Source organism: Leucoraja erinacea, chromosome 9 (assembly GCF_028641065.1).
Source record: "Leucoraja erinacea ecotype New England chromosome 9, Leri_hhj_1, whole genome shotgun sequence".
Lineage (NCBI taxonomy): Eukaryota > Metazoa > Chordata > Chondrichthyes > Rajiformes > Rajidae > Leucoraja > Leucoraja erinaceus.
The window spans coordinates 16,359,854-16,375,480 of record NC_073385.1 but is presented as its reverse complement, the minus strand read 5'-3'; the positions used below and the strand labels follow the sequence as shown (position 1 = coordinate 16,375,480).

At 41.2% G+C, this 15,627-nt stretch overlaps 1 protein-coding gene across 6 annotated transcripts in view; it reads left to right on the top strand.

The window, feature by feature from the left end:
* Positions 1–14,458, top strand: part of foxn3 (forkhead box N3) — a 329,549-nt gene extending 315,091 nt beyond the window's left edge. For all 6 annotated transcript variants that reach the window (XM_055640202.1, XM_055640201.1, XM_055640200.1 and 3 more), the window contains 2 exons: positions 6,738–6,846; positions 8,255–14,458. In XM_055640202.1, the coding sequence (XP_055496177.1) occupies positions 6,738–6,846; positions 8,255–8,801 (656 nt within the window). In that variant the 3' untranslated portion in view covers positions 8,802–14,458. The remainder of the gene's footprint in view (positions 1–6,737; positions 6,847–8,254) is intronic.
* The last annotated feature ends 1,169 nt before the right edge of the window (positions 14,459–15,627 follow it).

Genomic DNA, 15,627 nt, shown 5'->3' with positions numbered 1-15,627 from the left:
CCTTCGCAGACATCGGTTGCTCTGGACAAACTCAATGAAGGGGAGTGAGGAACCGGTGATGTGTTGGGCAATTTTCACCACCCTCTGCAGTGCTTTACGGTCGGAGGCAGAGCAGTTGCCATACCATACTGTGATACAGTTGGTAAGGATGTTCTTGATGGTGCAGCGGTAGAAGTTCACCAGAATCTGAGGAGACAGATAGACCTTCTTTAGTCTCCTCAGGAAGAAGAGACGCTGGTGAGCCTTCTTGACCAGTGTTAAGGTATTGTGGGTCCAAGAGAGGTCATCGGAGATGTTGAACCCCAGAAACCTGAAGCTGGAAACACGCTCCACCTCCGACCCGTTAATATGGATGGGGATGTGCGTGCCGCCCCTAAACCTTCTGTAGTCCACAATTAGCTCATTGGTCTTCTTGGTGTTAAGGGCCAGGTTGTTGTCAGCGCACCATGCTGCTAGGAGCTGGATCTCCTCCCTATAGGCCGACACATCATTGTAGCTGATGAGGCCAATCACCGTTGTATCATCTGCATACTTGATGATGGTGTTAGTACCATGTAAAGGTGTGCAGTCGTAAGTGAAGAGGGAGTAGAGGAGAGGGCTCAGTACACAGCCCTGTTCAGGGTGAGGGTTGAAGAGGTGTGCTTGTCTAACCTAACAGACTGGGGTCTGTTGGTTAGAAAGTCACTTCTGCCTGTCAGATCTGACGTTGGATCTGAGTCTCCATTCCTTTGTGGATTTTCTAAGTTGTGAAAAACTTAATTGTATTTTTGGCACACTTTTATTTTTTGAAAAAATGATTGTATGAATATCAGAGACGTTTCCAAACTCTTTTATTTAACCTGAAGCTCCACCCTCAGCTCTGCCTCCTGTCAAAGATGGTAGGTCTAGCTGAGCGGAGGACATAGTGTACACTCTGGGATCTACACCTAGCTGACAACTCATTTGCCCCATTCTTAGGAAGTCAGCTCAATGGATCCTCTGAGGCCCAGAATGTGAGTTGGGATAGCAATATGAATGCAACTTGATTTGGCCCATTCAATTCTGCGTGGCATTATCTTCTTTCCCTATGTTGGTTCAAACTTAAGTGCATTTTCTTGTGTTTTTTTTCCACATAAAATACTTGATTTCAGTGATTCCAAAAAAATACTAATCTACCAAAGGGAATTGTTAATCAAAATAGAAAATAGTTGTCTCAGAGGGAGACTTGTGTCTATTATATGTATGATAAATGATCTTTCATCAGGGATTTGGAATAAACTCCAGATGCAGTGGAGATAAGTCTCCTTTCGCTAGTTGTTGCCAGCAACACAAAGTGAAATGGGTATTGTGATTTGATTCAATCTAATTCCTATTGATTCTCATCCCGAGTGCAAAAGGTAATGAGCTTTGGTTGATGGAGAAAGGCGATGAACTGAAGTTTAATGAAAATGGATGCTGCACGGTTTCCCAAAGCTTGCTGGAAGAGACTATTTACCAGTGTCGGGAAAATGAATGCTTAATTTCTGTGGATTGGAAAGTATTTGACAGAAATGTAGTACATTGGATCTCTTGTCTGACTAACTCTGTTTAATCAACATTCATTATGTTCTCTGGCTCGAGGAGAGCTAACACTGGAATGCAGAGGGAAGAAAGAATGTCACTCCAATGAACTTTCAGACTGCCTTTGAAGGGCCAGTTTAAAAGAAAAAGTGAAATACATTGTTTATCTTCCCTTCGAAACTTTTAGATTTAAATCTAGATTATAGGAAGTCTATTGCCAGTTTCTGAATGGGTCTTTCATTTAAAAAAGCTCTGGCTGTTCAACACGTCAAGTAATGAAGCGCAAATCTTGGAAAGTCTGGAAACGCTCAGAAGCAGAATATGAAGATAGAAACATATAAACATAGAAAATAGGTGCAGTAGGAGGCCATTCGGCCCTTCGAACCAGCACTGCCATTCATTGTGATCATGGCTGATCGTCCCCAATCAATAACCCGTGCCTGCCTTCTCCCCATATCCCTTGACTCCACTAGCCCCTAGAGCTCTATCTAACTCTCTCTTAAATCCATTCAGTGACTTGGCCTCCACTGCCCTCTGTGGCAGGGAATTCCATAAATTCACAACTCTCTGGGTGAAAAAGTTTTTGCTCACCTCAGTCTTAAATGGCCTCCTCTTTATTCTAAGACTGTGGCCCCTGGTTCTGGACTCGCCCAACATTGGGAACATTTTTCCTGTACCTCTCACCCCTCACTCCCTTCTGACCGTCTCCCAACCTCTCACCCCTCACCCCTCACCTCCCACCCTTCCCTCCCGTAACCCCCTCCTCTTCTCCCACTCCCCTCCCCGCCTCTCACCCCCTCACCAACATCCTCCCCACCTCTCAGGCGGAATAGACTTGGCCGAATGGCACAATTCTGCTCCTATTACTTTTTTTAAATTTAATTTTTTTGAATCGAAAAATGTATTCAATTATTAAAAATAATATTTACAATACAATAAAATCAAACCAGAACCCAGCACCATAATACAAGACAGACAAATATTCTAAATAAACTACTATACAGCTATGTTACACTCCTTGTCCAGGGTGCATTCCACCCCCTGCGGTGCCCAGTGGTCCCGGAAATCCCCCAGGGTGCCCGTGGACAGCGCGTAGTCCCTCTCTATCTCCACCCGGGTACGGACGTAATCCCGGAAAAGGGGCAGGCAGCCGACTCGGGTAGAGCCCTCTTCAGCCTGGTGCCGTGAGTCAATAGACAATAGGTGCAGGAGTAGGCCATTCGGCCCTTCGAGCCTGCACCGCCATTCAATGTGAACATGGCTGGTCATCCAACTCAGTATCCTGTACCTGCCTTCTCTCCATACCTCCTGGGCCACAAGGGCCACATCTAACTCCCTCTTAAATATAGCCAATGAACTGACCTCAACTACATTCTGTGGCAGAGAATTCCAGAGATTCACCACTCTCTGTGTAAAAAATGTTTTTCTCATCTCAGTCCTAAAAGATTTCCCCTTTATCCTTAAATCAGGTAGTGCAAAAGGGAAAATAAAGAGAGTGCAAAATATAGTGTTACAGCTACAAAGAAAGTACAAATAAAAAAGTGTAAGGGCTGCCACAAGGTATAATGGAAGATCAGGAATTCACCCTTAGCAGATGGGAGGTCCTTTTGCGAGTCTGGTACCAGTGGGGAAGTAGCTGCTCTTGGAACAGGTGGTACATGCTTTTGAGCTTTTGTATCTTCTGCCCAACAGGAGGGGGGTGAAGAGAGAATGACCGGGGTATGTGTGTGGTCCTTGATTATGTTGGCTCTTACAATCTTTACATGAAGCTGCATTGCCTAGTTGAAATGTATCGATAGGAAGTTTGCTATGGTGCATCTGTCGAAAATGGTAAGAATAATTGGAAACATTTGGAATTGCCTTCGTCTTCTGAGGAGGTCATGGCATCAGTATGTTTTCATGGCAGTAGCTTCATTGTGGTTGGACCATTGCAAATTGTTGGTGATACTTACACCTCGGAACTTGAAGCGCGACCATCTCCATTTCAACACTATAATATGGATTTGTGTATGTGTTCATCCTACCTCTTAAAGTAGATGACTAGCTCCTTCATTTTGCTGACATTGAGGGAGAGGATGTTGCCTTGATACCATGCTATTAAATTATCTCTCTCCGTGTACTCTGTTTCGTCATTGTTTGAATTCTGGCCAACTACGTTAGTATCATCTGCAAACTTGTAAATGGAGGTTAGGGCAGTATTTGGTCTCACTGTAGTGAGACCGGCATGGTGGCACAGCGGTAGAGTTGCTGACTCACTGCGCCAGACACCTGACTACGGGTGCTCTCTGTATGTCGTTTGTATGTTCTCTCCGTGACCGCATGGGCCCCAGGTACTCTGGTTTCTTCCCATATTTCAAAGATGCACAGGTTTGTAGGTTAATTAGCTAATTGTAGGCTAATTGCATCCCTAAATTATCAAAATTAAAGTAGTGAGTGCTTGGGGATTATAGTGAAGCCTGAGGATGTTGCCTTGTGGATCATGGTTGTTGAGAATTCTCATGGATGGTGCTTGATTGCCTTTCCTAGCTGGTTGCAGTCTGTGGGTCAGGAAGTCAAGGATCCAATTGCGAGGAGATGCTGAGTCCTTGGTCCAGAGGTTTGGAGATTAATTTGGTTGGAATTATGTTATTGAAGGTGGCTCTGATGTACACCATGTCCAGCCTCTTGAAGCACTTCATAATAGTGGATGTCAGAGCCACCAGATGGTAGTCATTAAGGCACACTGCCTTGTTTTACTGCGATACTGTCTTAAAACAGGGAGTTTTTGTTTAGCTGTGTATTACTTCAAAACCATATGGTCTTTAAAGTTCAAGTAAAAATGTAGTACACTTGTCATAAAGAGAGAACTAATTATATTCTTAGAATGGTGTACTCTAGAACGAGTCCAAAGCCAAGGTAGCTAATGCTGATGCAAATAGGATATGAATTTTCTTTTATATACACTTAAATGTGAATTATGGAAGTAATTAATTGACTTTGCATTAAAAGGTAATTCTGGATGTCTGAAGTTTTCATTGGTACAGAAATTACCTAGCATTAAAATTACAGACTATACTTGTCCAGAAAGGATATTTGGGGCTATTGAATTGCACATTTTAATAAGAATAACGTAATTCATTTGAAATGGACACTCGTAGCTCTTTACATACGTGTAGCACTCCTTCTTTAAAGAGGATATCTGCTCCACTGTTGCTGCGTCAACCCAGTACAAATCCCTGCTCTTTGCCAACTCTGTCCTGGCTATGTGGAGAGACTCTCTGTGATGGCTGGTGTTTTTGTGGCCATGGCGAGTGGTGCAAACTCATGTACTGAGGTGTAAAGTCAATAGCAGGATGAGTGCAGGCTTTGCTAAGAACTGCTAGGTTCAGTGAGTTAACACATCCCACAATCTCATCACTTCCGATAGGATTTGATGGAAACTGCTCCCTTTCTTTGTCTGCACAGCTCACCCCAGCCTCACAATTTATTTTATGACAGCCAGGTCAATGGAGACCACAGCGTCTGTCACATTTGGTGATGAGGGACACCATAGCATCACAACATGACTATCAACACACAGATGAGGTGGCCAGCACCATCCAGGTACAGCTCTGGTCCATCTCAGCTGCACCACTCTCCCAACACACGGACTCACAGGTAGCCTCTCCGCACCAAATGAGGGTGGTTCTTTGCCACAGGAGCACCATTAATAGACAAGGATTTGCACCAGTCTTCCGGTATAGCAGCAGGAAGGGTAGGGGGCTTGTGCTAGGCTCCTGGTACATTCACCATCCTCTGAAAAAGTTCCCCCTCGGGATCCTATTAAATGTTTGGGTTGAGACCCGAACGTCGCCCATTCCTTCTCTCCAGAGATGCTGCCTGTACTGCTGAGTTCCACTGAGTTACTGTACCATTTTGTGTCTATCTTCGGTTTAAACCAGCATCTGTAGTTCCTTCGTACATAGTGGTAGAGTTGCTGCCTTACAGCACCAGACACCCAGGTTAAATCCTAACTATGGGTGCTGTCTTTACTGAGTTTGTATGTTCTTCCTGTGACTGCATGGGTTTTCTCCAGGTGCTCTGGTTTCCAAAGACATGCGGGTTTGTAGGTTATTTGCTTTGTAAATTGTCCTTGGTGTTTAGGATAGAACTAGTGTGCGGGAAATAGAAACATAGAAACATAGAAATTAGGTGCAGGAGTAGGCCATTCGGCCCCTCGAGCCTGCACCGCCATTCAATATGATCATGGCTGATCATCCATACCCTCTGCCTTCTCTCCATACCCTCTGATCCCCTTAGCCACAAGGGCCACATCTAACTCCCTCTTAAATATAGCCAATGAACTGGCCTCAACTACCCTCTGTGGCAGAGAGTTCCAGAGATTCACCACTCTCTGTGTGAAAAAAGTTCTTCTCATCTCGGTTTTAAAGGATTTCCCCCTTATCCTTAAACTGTGACCCCTGTTGGTTGGTGTACACTCAGTGGGCCGAAGGGTCTGTTTCCACACTGTATCTCTAAACTAAATTAAACTATGCCTTGTTCTTAATTCCTCTACCCTGGGAAAAATATTGTGTGCATACACACTATCTATTCTCCTTATGATTTTACACACCTCCATAAGATCTCTTAGCCTCCTGTGCTCCAATGAATAAAGTCCTAGCCTGCTCAACCTCTCCCTGTAGCTCAGGCCCATGAGCCCTAGTAAATATTTGTAAATCTACCTGTGACACCACTTTCAGGTAACTATGAACTTATACCCCTAGATCCCTCTGCCTTAATACAAAAACGTACACACTTCACATAAAGCGGACAAAACACTTTTCTTTCAGGCATGTCAAAATCAGAACTAATGCACAGATAATTACTGACAGTACACGAAGAAACCTGTAAGGTGCACAATAAATCAAACGATAAGTGTTCTCAAACACAGTGTAGACTGATTTAAACAAAATGCCATTTCTACAAAAATTAAAGTATGTGTATTCACTTTGGAATTACTTCATGCGTTAACATGATCATTCAATGATTGATAACCCGAGTACAATGTATGTTAGAAAATTAATATTAAAGCAAATTCATGGACATTGTTTGCCTGTAATTGGACTATGTTAATCATAAGCAGTATGCTTGTTACTGGTCATGACGATTTTAACTTGAGAAAATCTTGATTTCATATTACAGTGAATTCGTCTCTTATGTTGTAGTTCTCTGTTTTCCAGATGCTGTGGGCGTTATGCCAAATGGAGGTCGAGCGTACAACCGTGGGCCCTTCATGGGGATGAAACCACTGCCAATTAACACCATTGGAAGCATGGCTGCTGCAGTAAGGTAATGCTTTAACAAACTAGTGATGCAGCGTGGAAACTGGTCCTTCGGCCCAACTTACCCATACCGGTCAACATGTCCTAGCTACACTAGTCCCACCTGCCCGTGTTTGGTCCATATCCCTCCAAACCTGTCCTATTCATGTACCCATCTAACTGTTTCTTAAATGTTGGGATTCCTGCTTCTTTTGGCCGCTTTTGGCAGCTTGTTCCATACACCCACCACCCATTGTGTGAAGAGGTTCCTGTTAAATCTTTCCCCCCTCACCTTAAACCAGTGTCATAAGGTCATAAGTGATAGGAGCAGAATTAGGCCATTTGGCCCATCAAGTCAACTCCACCATTCAATCATGGCTGATCTATCTCTCCTTCCTAACCCCATTCTCCTGCCTTCTCCCCATAACCCCTGACACCCGTACTAATGTCCTCTGGTCCTTGATTCACCTACTCTCGGCAAGAGACTCTGTGCATCTACCCAATCTATTCCTCTCATGATTTTATAAAATAGTATCTTATCAATCTCCTCAAGTCCCTAGTGGCTCTGCAATGGGCCATGTCAACCACTAAAACTGTAAAAGCTTCTGAATGAAAATTAATTGTTGCCATGCTGAGTAGGCAGTAGAATTTTGGAGGAGTTTGCAAGTGAAAACTGATCATGTTTAATTTCTCCTAACCTGCAACTTCCTAATTTTATGCCTGTCAAATTGCAAAGAGTTGCTTTTGGAAAGATAATGTATTTGAAGGCAAGCATATAACTGTTCATGTCTCAGACTATGACTTTTAATTAATTTTCCACTTCCGTACAATGAAATAAAATCTCAATGAATTACTGTGATATAAGATTGAATTACAGCAAATGTGAGTTCTTTAATCTTAATTAGATTAATTTAAGACCTGCACATTTACCAAAACTGATGGGCATTAAAATACACCATTTTGATATGTAAAACAATGGCATGGACATGGTGGGTTAACAGTGCTGTACACATCTAGGATGAGCATTTATCCCATTTGAACAAAGAACTGCAGATGTTGGTTTATACTAAAGATAGACACAAAGTGCTGGAGTAACTCAACAGGTCCGGCAGCATCTCTGGAGAACATGGATAGGTGATATCTCAGGTCGGTACCTTTCTTCAGGCTCAGTCGCCCATCATTTTTTTCCAGGGATGCTGTCTGACTGTCTGAATTACTCCAGCACTTTTAGTCTATCTTTAGCATCCTGTAAGCCTCTTTTGTACCCTCTCCCAAGCCTCATGCAAATGGGGCGACCAGAACTGCACACTATACTCCAAATGCAACCTAACTAAAGTTTTTGTTATGTAATTACACTTTGCCACAGTGCACATTTGTTAAATAGATTACCGAGTGACTCTTTGATGTTCTGACTGATCTTTCTTTACCCCCTTCAGAAACAGCATTGTAAACTGCCGGATGCGGAATGACAGCGAACAGTCCTGTGGCTCCCCGGTTGTCAGCAATGACCCTAAAGATGATCACAACTATAGCGTGGCAAAATCTTCCAATCACAGGAGTACGTCGCCAACCAGCGACTCAACGTCCTCTTCCTCAGCTGACGACCACTATGAGTTTGCCACCAAGGGCAGCCACAATGGGAGTGAGGTCAGTGAAGGCAGTTACCACAGCCACGAGAGCTATAGCGAGACAGAAGACGAGGAGAAAAAAAACAAAAAGGAACCCAAGGATTCCTTAGCTGACAGTGGGTACTTATCCCAGCTCACCAAGCGGCAACACCTGACAAAAGCAAAAAAAAACGCAACTGAAACACTGCCACTTAAAAAAAGGCGCACAGAGAAACCACCGGAGAGTGACGACGAGGAAATGAAAGAGGCAGCAGGTTCACTCCTGCACTTGGCAGGGATCCGCTCCTGTTTGGATAACATCACAAACCGCACTTCAAAAGGGCAGAAAGAGCAGCAACATTCAGCAAAAAATTAAGACAGTAATGCACAGCCTCTTTAAGAATTGTTGGCAGAAATTTATTTTCTTTCAGCACGTCAGGTGAATTATAATGATTTGTGGCAATATCAGCAATCACTTTGTTTTCCTATTTTAAGCCCCCTTGAGTTTTTTTTATATATATATATATATATATAAATAATTTTGTTTAAGGAGATTGAAGCCATAGCAGAACTTTTACTGACACTCAGCTAATTTGCAAAAGCTTTTCATTGACTGACAACAAACGCCAAAATCACTGCACCTTTTTTTCTTTCTCTTTCTCTCTCTCTCTCCCTCTCGTTCTCTTTCTCCCACCCTCCCTCCTTCCCTCCATTATTTCAGTCTGATTACACAGGTGCATGCAGGGCTCATACTGACTTGTATGGAGTATGCATTTGATTCCCGGGATGCTCTAATGTGAAAGGATGGGTCGTTGACAGACTGTTCTGGTCCAGCCATGCTGAACAACACAAAGCCTGAATACCACTGTGGCAAAGAGCAAATCATGGCTACTGGACAAAATGGAAAATAACATGTGCTGTGAGAAGACTGTGACGGATTTGTTGGAGTCAAGCACACGTGGACTACCAGAGGTCTGGTCCTTTGACAGTGGAACACATAACCAGCATGTTCTTGGAGAAAACAAAACTGCCGAATTAAAGCAAGAAAAGAGTCCTGCCGATGGCCAATTTCACTTTTTTTTGTCTTCGCAAACGGCGCACACTCTCATACTCACCATACTCAAAGCCATATGCCTGATGGATGGCACTACGTGCAAAGAGAAAGAAAATTCACCGCCTTTGAAACTGCCTGAGTGATGTGAAAGCAATCAAGTCTTGCAAAGAAGTTCATAATCAAGTGATAACAAGTTTGCGATACTAATCCATTCAGACAGGTCAGAATGCTTGACCTAGCCACGATGATGAAGACAACAAAAAATAAAAGCTCAAAAGCCTGCCAATAGTATTATTCTGAAACAGAATTGCTTAACAGTGATATCAATGAGCTCTTCCACTGCCTGGAACTGGAGTAAGCAGTTTCTCTCTCAGTCAGGATATGTGTAGAATAAAAGATTTTGGAATATAAGCGATTTAGCCAGCAGGATTATCCAATCCATGTTGCATGGGTTCTTTGAATATTTTTTATTCAAAGACAAAAAAAGAGTTCATGTAAGGTAAATAATGTATTTAGCATGAGCATGAATTATTTTCATATAAATATAGAAAATAGAGAAAAGGCTATGCCTCTAATTTTTAAGCCCTTAGGCCTAGATTTTTCTTTTTGATGCAGGTGATAAGGTTTAACCTTTTTTCAGGGAAAAAAACTGACTGTTGGCGAACTTACTCTGCAATATGAAGACTTCACATTTCTGGTAGGCCTTGGATGGTTGAATATGCCTTGTCTGCATATTTGGGCCCCGATACAGTATCGTTAAATATAAAGAATAATAACAGTACCACAAAAATAGTTCCCCAGGGTAAGGAGGGTAGTTGGGTGGGAGGGGGAAAAAGTCTCTGTTCTCACCTAGTCAGTCATGAGTGTGCATGAGTTATCCAATCTCCTCAAATTTATCTAAATATATTGGGGTAGAATGATGTATTGAATATCAATATCATATATTGGCAATATATCATAAAACAGCACCGAGCAGTGCTGGCCATTATAGCAATCAGACATAAAGACGTCGCCAACCTATTCTGCTTCTCCGACCCTGCCCTGTCAGACTTAAGTAAAGGATTGGATAAACAGACATAGCCTAAAAGTGCAAACAGATTAAACGTACGTTATCTTGGCAGTGTTGGATTCCTAATTATTTAATTGACACCTCCTGCGTGACAGAACTCAAAAAGAACTCAGAATGGTCAGAAAGTGACACTGCCCATTGGCCAACAGCTCAAGTCTGTCGTGGTATTGCCTCAAAAATTGGGTAATCGGCCTTTCTCTGCATGATCCTTCCTTGGTAAAAAGTTGTTCGTTCACACTCACTGCTCGACATTCACCAAAGGAACGCTGCAAAAGGCAAAACCCACTTATTCCTTTTTTTGTGGGGCCTATGCAGGCCAGAATTTAAGTGTAGACTAATATTGATTATAAACTTAACCCATTATTAAAAACAAAAATCAGTTAGAATTGTTGTTGTTTATTGATATAAAAAGGGGAGGAGTGGCAATTGTTTTATTTAATAAGCAATTGTTATCTTGGGGCGACATCCATTAAGGCACTGAACCACTGTGACCAGAATATCCAGTAACAATAGCTATTATGGTTTTGAGTTCGTAATTGACTTGTTAAGGATTGGTAATTGAGTAAATTACTACAATTGTGCAAATTCTTGCTCTTAAGGCTTGATCTTGCTCTTAAGGCTTTAGAAATCATGTGCATTCCATGACAGGCAGAAGTCTGCAATGTTAAGAAGGCAAAACACTTGAAATTAGAAGATAAAAGTGTTAACTAAAACATGTATTAATCTCTGTGGTAATAAATTGAAATTAACTGCGCATGATCAAAAATAGCCAACCAACACTACAGTTCTTCTTTAGTTATTCTATGCATCCTGCAGGATAAAACCAGCCAAACAATTGGAAAGGGTTAGGATCCTAGATTCCTATTTGCAAAAAGCAGAGGTGATTTCATCAGTATTTCTCATCCCAAACTAAACTGTAAGAAAAGATTGATAATGGCAACTGCAATATAAAAATTGTTTTCCCCTCACATTTTAACTTGGCAGTTAACCCTCTGAGCAGCTTTCCTGTACTTATTGGGACTTCAATTTGACCTACATGGGCTATGTAAGGAAAAAAAACAGTTTTTGTCAGTCAGGTTATATGTAGAATAAAAGATTTTGGAAAATATATGATGTTGTCAGGTTCTAAACACAGGCATTAATTAATTTTGAACTTGGAATTACTAATTATTTTATTGGAAAGTTAGAAATCAGAGCTAGATTGTGTCTAAAGTTGCCCACTTTTATCTCTCTTTTGTCATGCTTGACCGGAAAATGGGCCATTTCACACAATTCACAATCAAGATTTAATCAAATGTTATTCTTTGCATCATATCTGTAGATAAGATGTACACCCAATCTTTAAATCTTGACCAAATCATAAATAGACCCTTTACTGCCAATTTCAACCCGACATCAGCCCCTTGTAAGGTGAAACAATTAGTCTCCCTGCACCACTGGCCAGGATTCCCATTCTCGATCATGAACCAGTAACTCCCAGTGGTAATATTTGCATTTGGGTGACATTTGAGGACTCAGTTGGTCTAAACCAGATTCTATAGAACCTGAATTTGAATCTTTGCTTCAGCAAGAAATACTGCCTGCCCTAATGAGGGGAAAGTGAAATGCTGTAAAAACGGTGTTGAATCTTAGTGAAGTGGTGATGGTAAGGATCCTTTAAGACATTGGGTCTGATGAACCCGACATTGCAGCTAAGATGCACATGTGTAAACTTAGGCAGTGTTAATTGGTCAGATTACTTTCTATGCCGACTTGCCCCTCTCTTTTTTCCTTTTGGAATAACTCAACTAGCAAATGCCCTACCCCCAACAGCACATTTAGCACCAGACATTTGTTGTATAGGAAATTAGAAGTGTAATTCTGTAAAAACCACCATGTGCCCTGGTGAGAGAACGTTTCAAGTTCCAATGTGAACAAAGAAAACAGTAAATAACCAAGAAAATACCTGATCATTAACTGACAGGGGCCTTGTCAGTTTTCATTCACTGTCATAATTAAACTAAAACAAATGAACTAAAACAAACTTTGACATTGGCATGAGAGCACCGTATTTGTCTGGTACGAACAGATCCCAACACAAAGTCTTTGCCAAAAATGATGGTCGATTTGGCAGAATCACTGGATGATTGCAGCAAGGGAGAAATGTTGAGTCTGCACGTAAGATGGACACAAAATGTTGGAGTATGTCAGCGGGCCAGGCAGCATCTCTAGAGAACACGGAGAGGTGACTTCAGTCAGTGAAGAAGGGTTCCGACCCGAATCATCACTTATTCATATTCTCCAGAGATGCTGCCTGACCCACTGAGTTGCTCCAGCATTTTGTGTCTATGGTGCAAACCAGCGTCTGCAATTCCTTGTTCTTAACATTGAGTCTGCACTCTCTGTCTCCACTCTTTCCTACAAGGTTTTCAAAGTATTGCCTTTTGGATACTTACCATGCTCCCTCTTGAACCTGACTCTAGAACCTACCCATTTACTACATTCCACACCATAGCCACTTGCATTTTAAAAAGTTTTATTTTGCCAATCATCTCCATTCTGTGTCTTCTTGACTCCCTCTACCAAGGTAACATCTTTTTCTCTTGTTCACTCTGTTCCTCAAGCACATCCTTGAACAGCATGGATGTGACAACTACTGCAATTCTACCCTCTCAAATCCAAGAAAGAATGAAGTTTCCAGAGCATGGGTCATAGCTAGTCATTTTATTCATTAATGGGACATTGGTATCACTGCAAGACCAGCTTCTAACACCTGCATTGCCATTGATAGGTGGTAGGCTATTGCCTGGAATCTCTGCACTCTCTATTACAAGCCAAACACCAAAATATTCATAGTGTGATGTTGAACTAAAGGTCCGCCATCTCAAAGAAGGGAAAGAGTATATTTATTTGTATAGGTCAGGACTTCTGGCTGGTTAATTGTTGCTATCTTTAGACATCCATTTGATAAATATTGAGTAGCCCCATGAAGCAGTCTTCATGCTTCTACATTTTGAGGAATGATGCTTATCCTCTGCTTTTTGCAATAAGAAACTAGTCCCTCTCTCTTGTGACTTTTGCTCATATAAGATGTATCCTATAGAATGTTGGGGGGTGGGGGAAACAAATGAAGAAATGTAGATTTCTGTCTTTTAATAACATTATCTTTCGGTGAAGTTATCGCTGATAATCCATAAATTCCACCTTTCTTTCAAATCAGGTTCCAGGTTATTTGGACTGTTTACCACCTCCGGCCATCAGATGGGGCATACTGAAAATCAGCATTAAACATACTTCATATTGATGATAAACAGCGCAGTATAGTGTTTGAATTATGGTCGGATCATAACGGGAATGGACAAGGAAAATAATTGAATCAAAATTCTGTATCATTTGGGTCAAAGAGGATTAATGTGGTCGAATAATAGGGAAACAATTCAAGGGAACTACAGTATGAAACAGTCAAGGTGGAATTAAAGGGTATCAAATTGTCACTAAGTTGTGCAATTTTGCATCTTCATGTGAAAAATAACTTCACTCAAAGATTGATGAATGCTGTATTCAGTCTACCTTAATCACTTCAGAAGCCAAGCTTGTTTACTTTGATAGTTAATAATCTATAAACTGCCAATATCTTGTTTCACACGAAATATATGGGACTTTTGAATGGTTTTCTTTTCACAATGTGAGCAGTCGGAAGGCACGGGCAATCAACCAACCTTCAAGAAATATGACAAAGTCAACACAGAGGCATACTTGCATTCTACATTTCCTTGATGTTTAATCATTTTGCCAAAGACAAAAAAAATCATCAATTGTAAATATCACGTGTCCATATATGAAAAACAAACTTTCCTTGAACCTACCATAAAGTTTCTGTGATGTATTGTCTTCCAGTTGCAATAAAAAACAAATTGCATCAATTGAAAAAGGCTTCTTCAATTAGATTGTGTCATCCCGTGATCCTGGTTAATTCAATAGTGATTGCTGTCAGATACAGTCACACAAAATAATGAAGAGAAGTTTTATCTCGGCCAAGTGCCAGGTAGCTATAATAAATTTAGTCATACACATTAGAATCCTGAAATCTGCTGGTGGTGCACATTAATTTTCTGAATAAAGAACAATTGAAGGCGTCTAGATGGCATGTTGTCAAACTAGACTCGATTGGAAGAGATTGTACATTGTAAGCCTTAAATATTGATGGTTAATATTGACAAACAGTATTGCTATGTTCCAGTAAAATACAAATATATTGATTTGTCACCATGATAAAATGCAACAGCATTATCGGTGTGCTTATCCAACGCCCAGATTAATAATCAAACAGTTAAAAGTTTGGCAGTTATTTTTGTTTCATTATTCTGTTTTCTATTCTAATTGAATTAAACGTACATTTTTGAATGCTTTGCTGACTTAAAGCTGCATTCATTCTTTTTATTTTGTCAGATATTATTCAAGTCACGTGGAAAGGAACTGTTTTGACATCTCAGTAGAGTTTTGAAAATAAAGCCTGGGAACGAGGCGATCTTGAATTCCTCAGATAAAATCAGGTCTTGGATATGTGATCCTACCAAGTTTACAGTATTGTGTTGCATTATATTATATTTACTAGCACTTCTGTAAAATGTTACGTAGCTATTTATTACAACTACTCTGACACACATAGCCCGGCACAGCATTAGTTTTGGTAAATTCAGAGCTTAACCCTCAAGGACAAGTTATGTAGACTAGCACCAGAGAATGTTTTACAAGCTGATTATTGTCATTAAAAACCTAGCTAATTCACAGTTACTCCTCAGAAACGGGAGCCTGCCTAACCTGATCACACAAAGTGCTGGAGTAACTCACCGGGTTGGGCAACACCTCTGGAGAACATGGAAAGTTGACGTTTTGGGTCGGGACCTGTCTTCAGAATGACAGATATAGGCTGACGTATACTACAAACCACCGACTTGCCTATCTCTGACATCTCTCCCCTTATGAATGTCAGGGGTTATGGGGAGAAGGCAGGAGAATGGGGTTGCGAAGGAAAGATAGATCAGACATGATTAAATGGCAGAGTAGACTTGATGGGCGAATGGCCCAATTCTGCTCCTA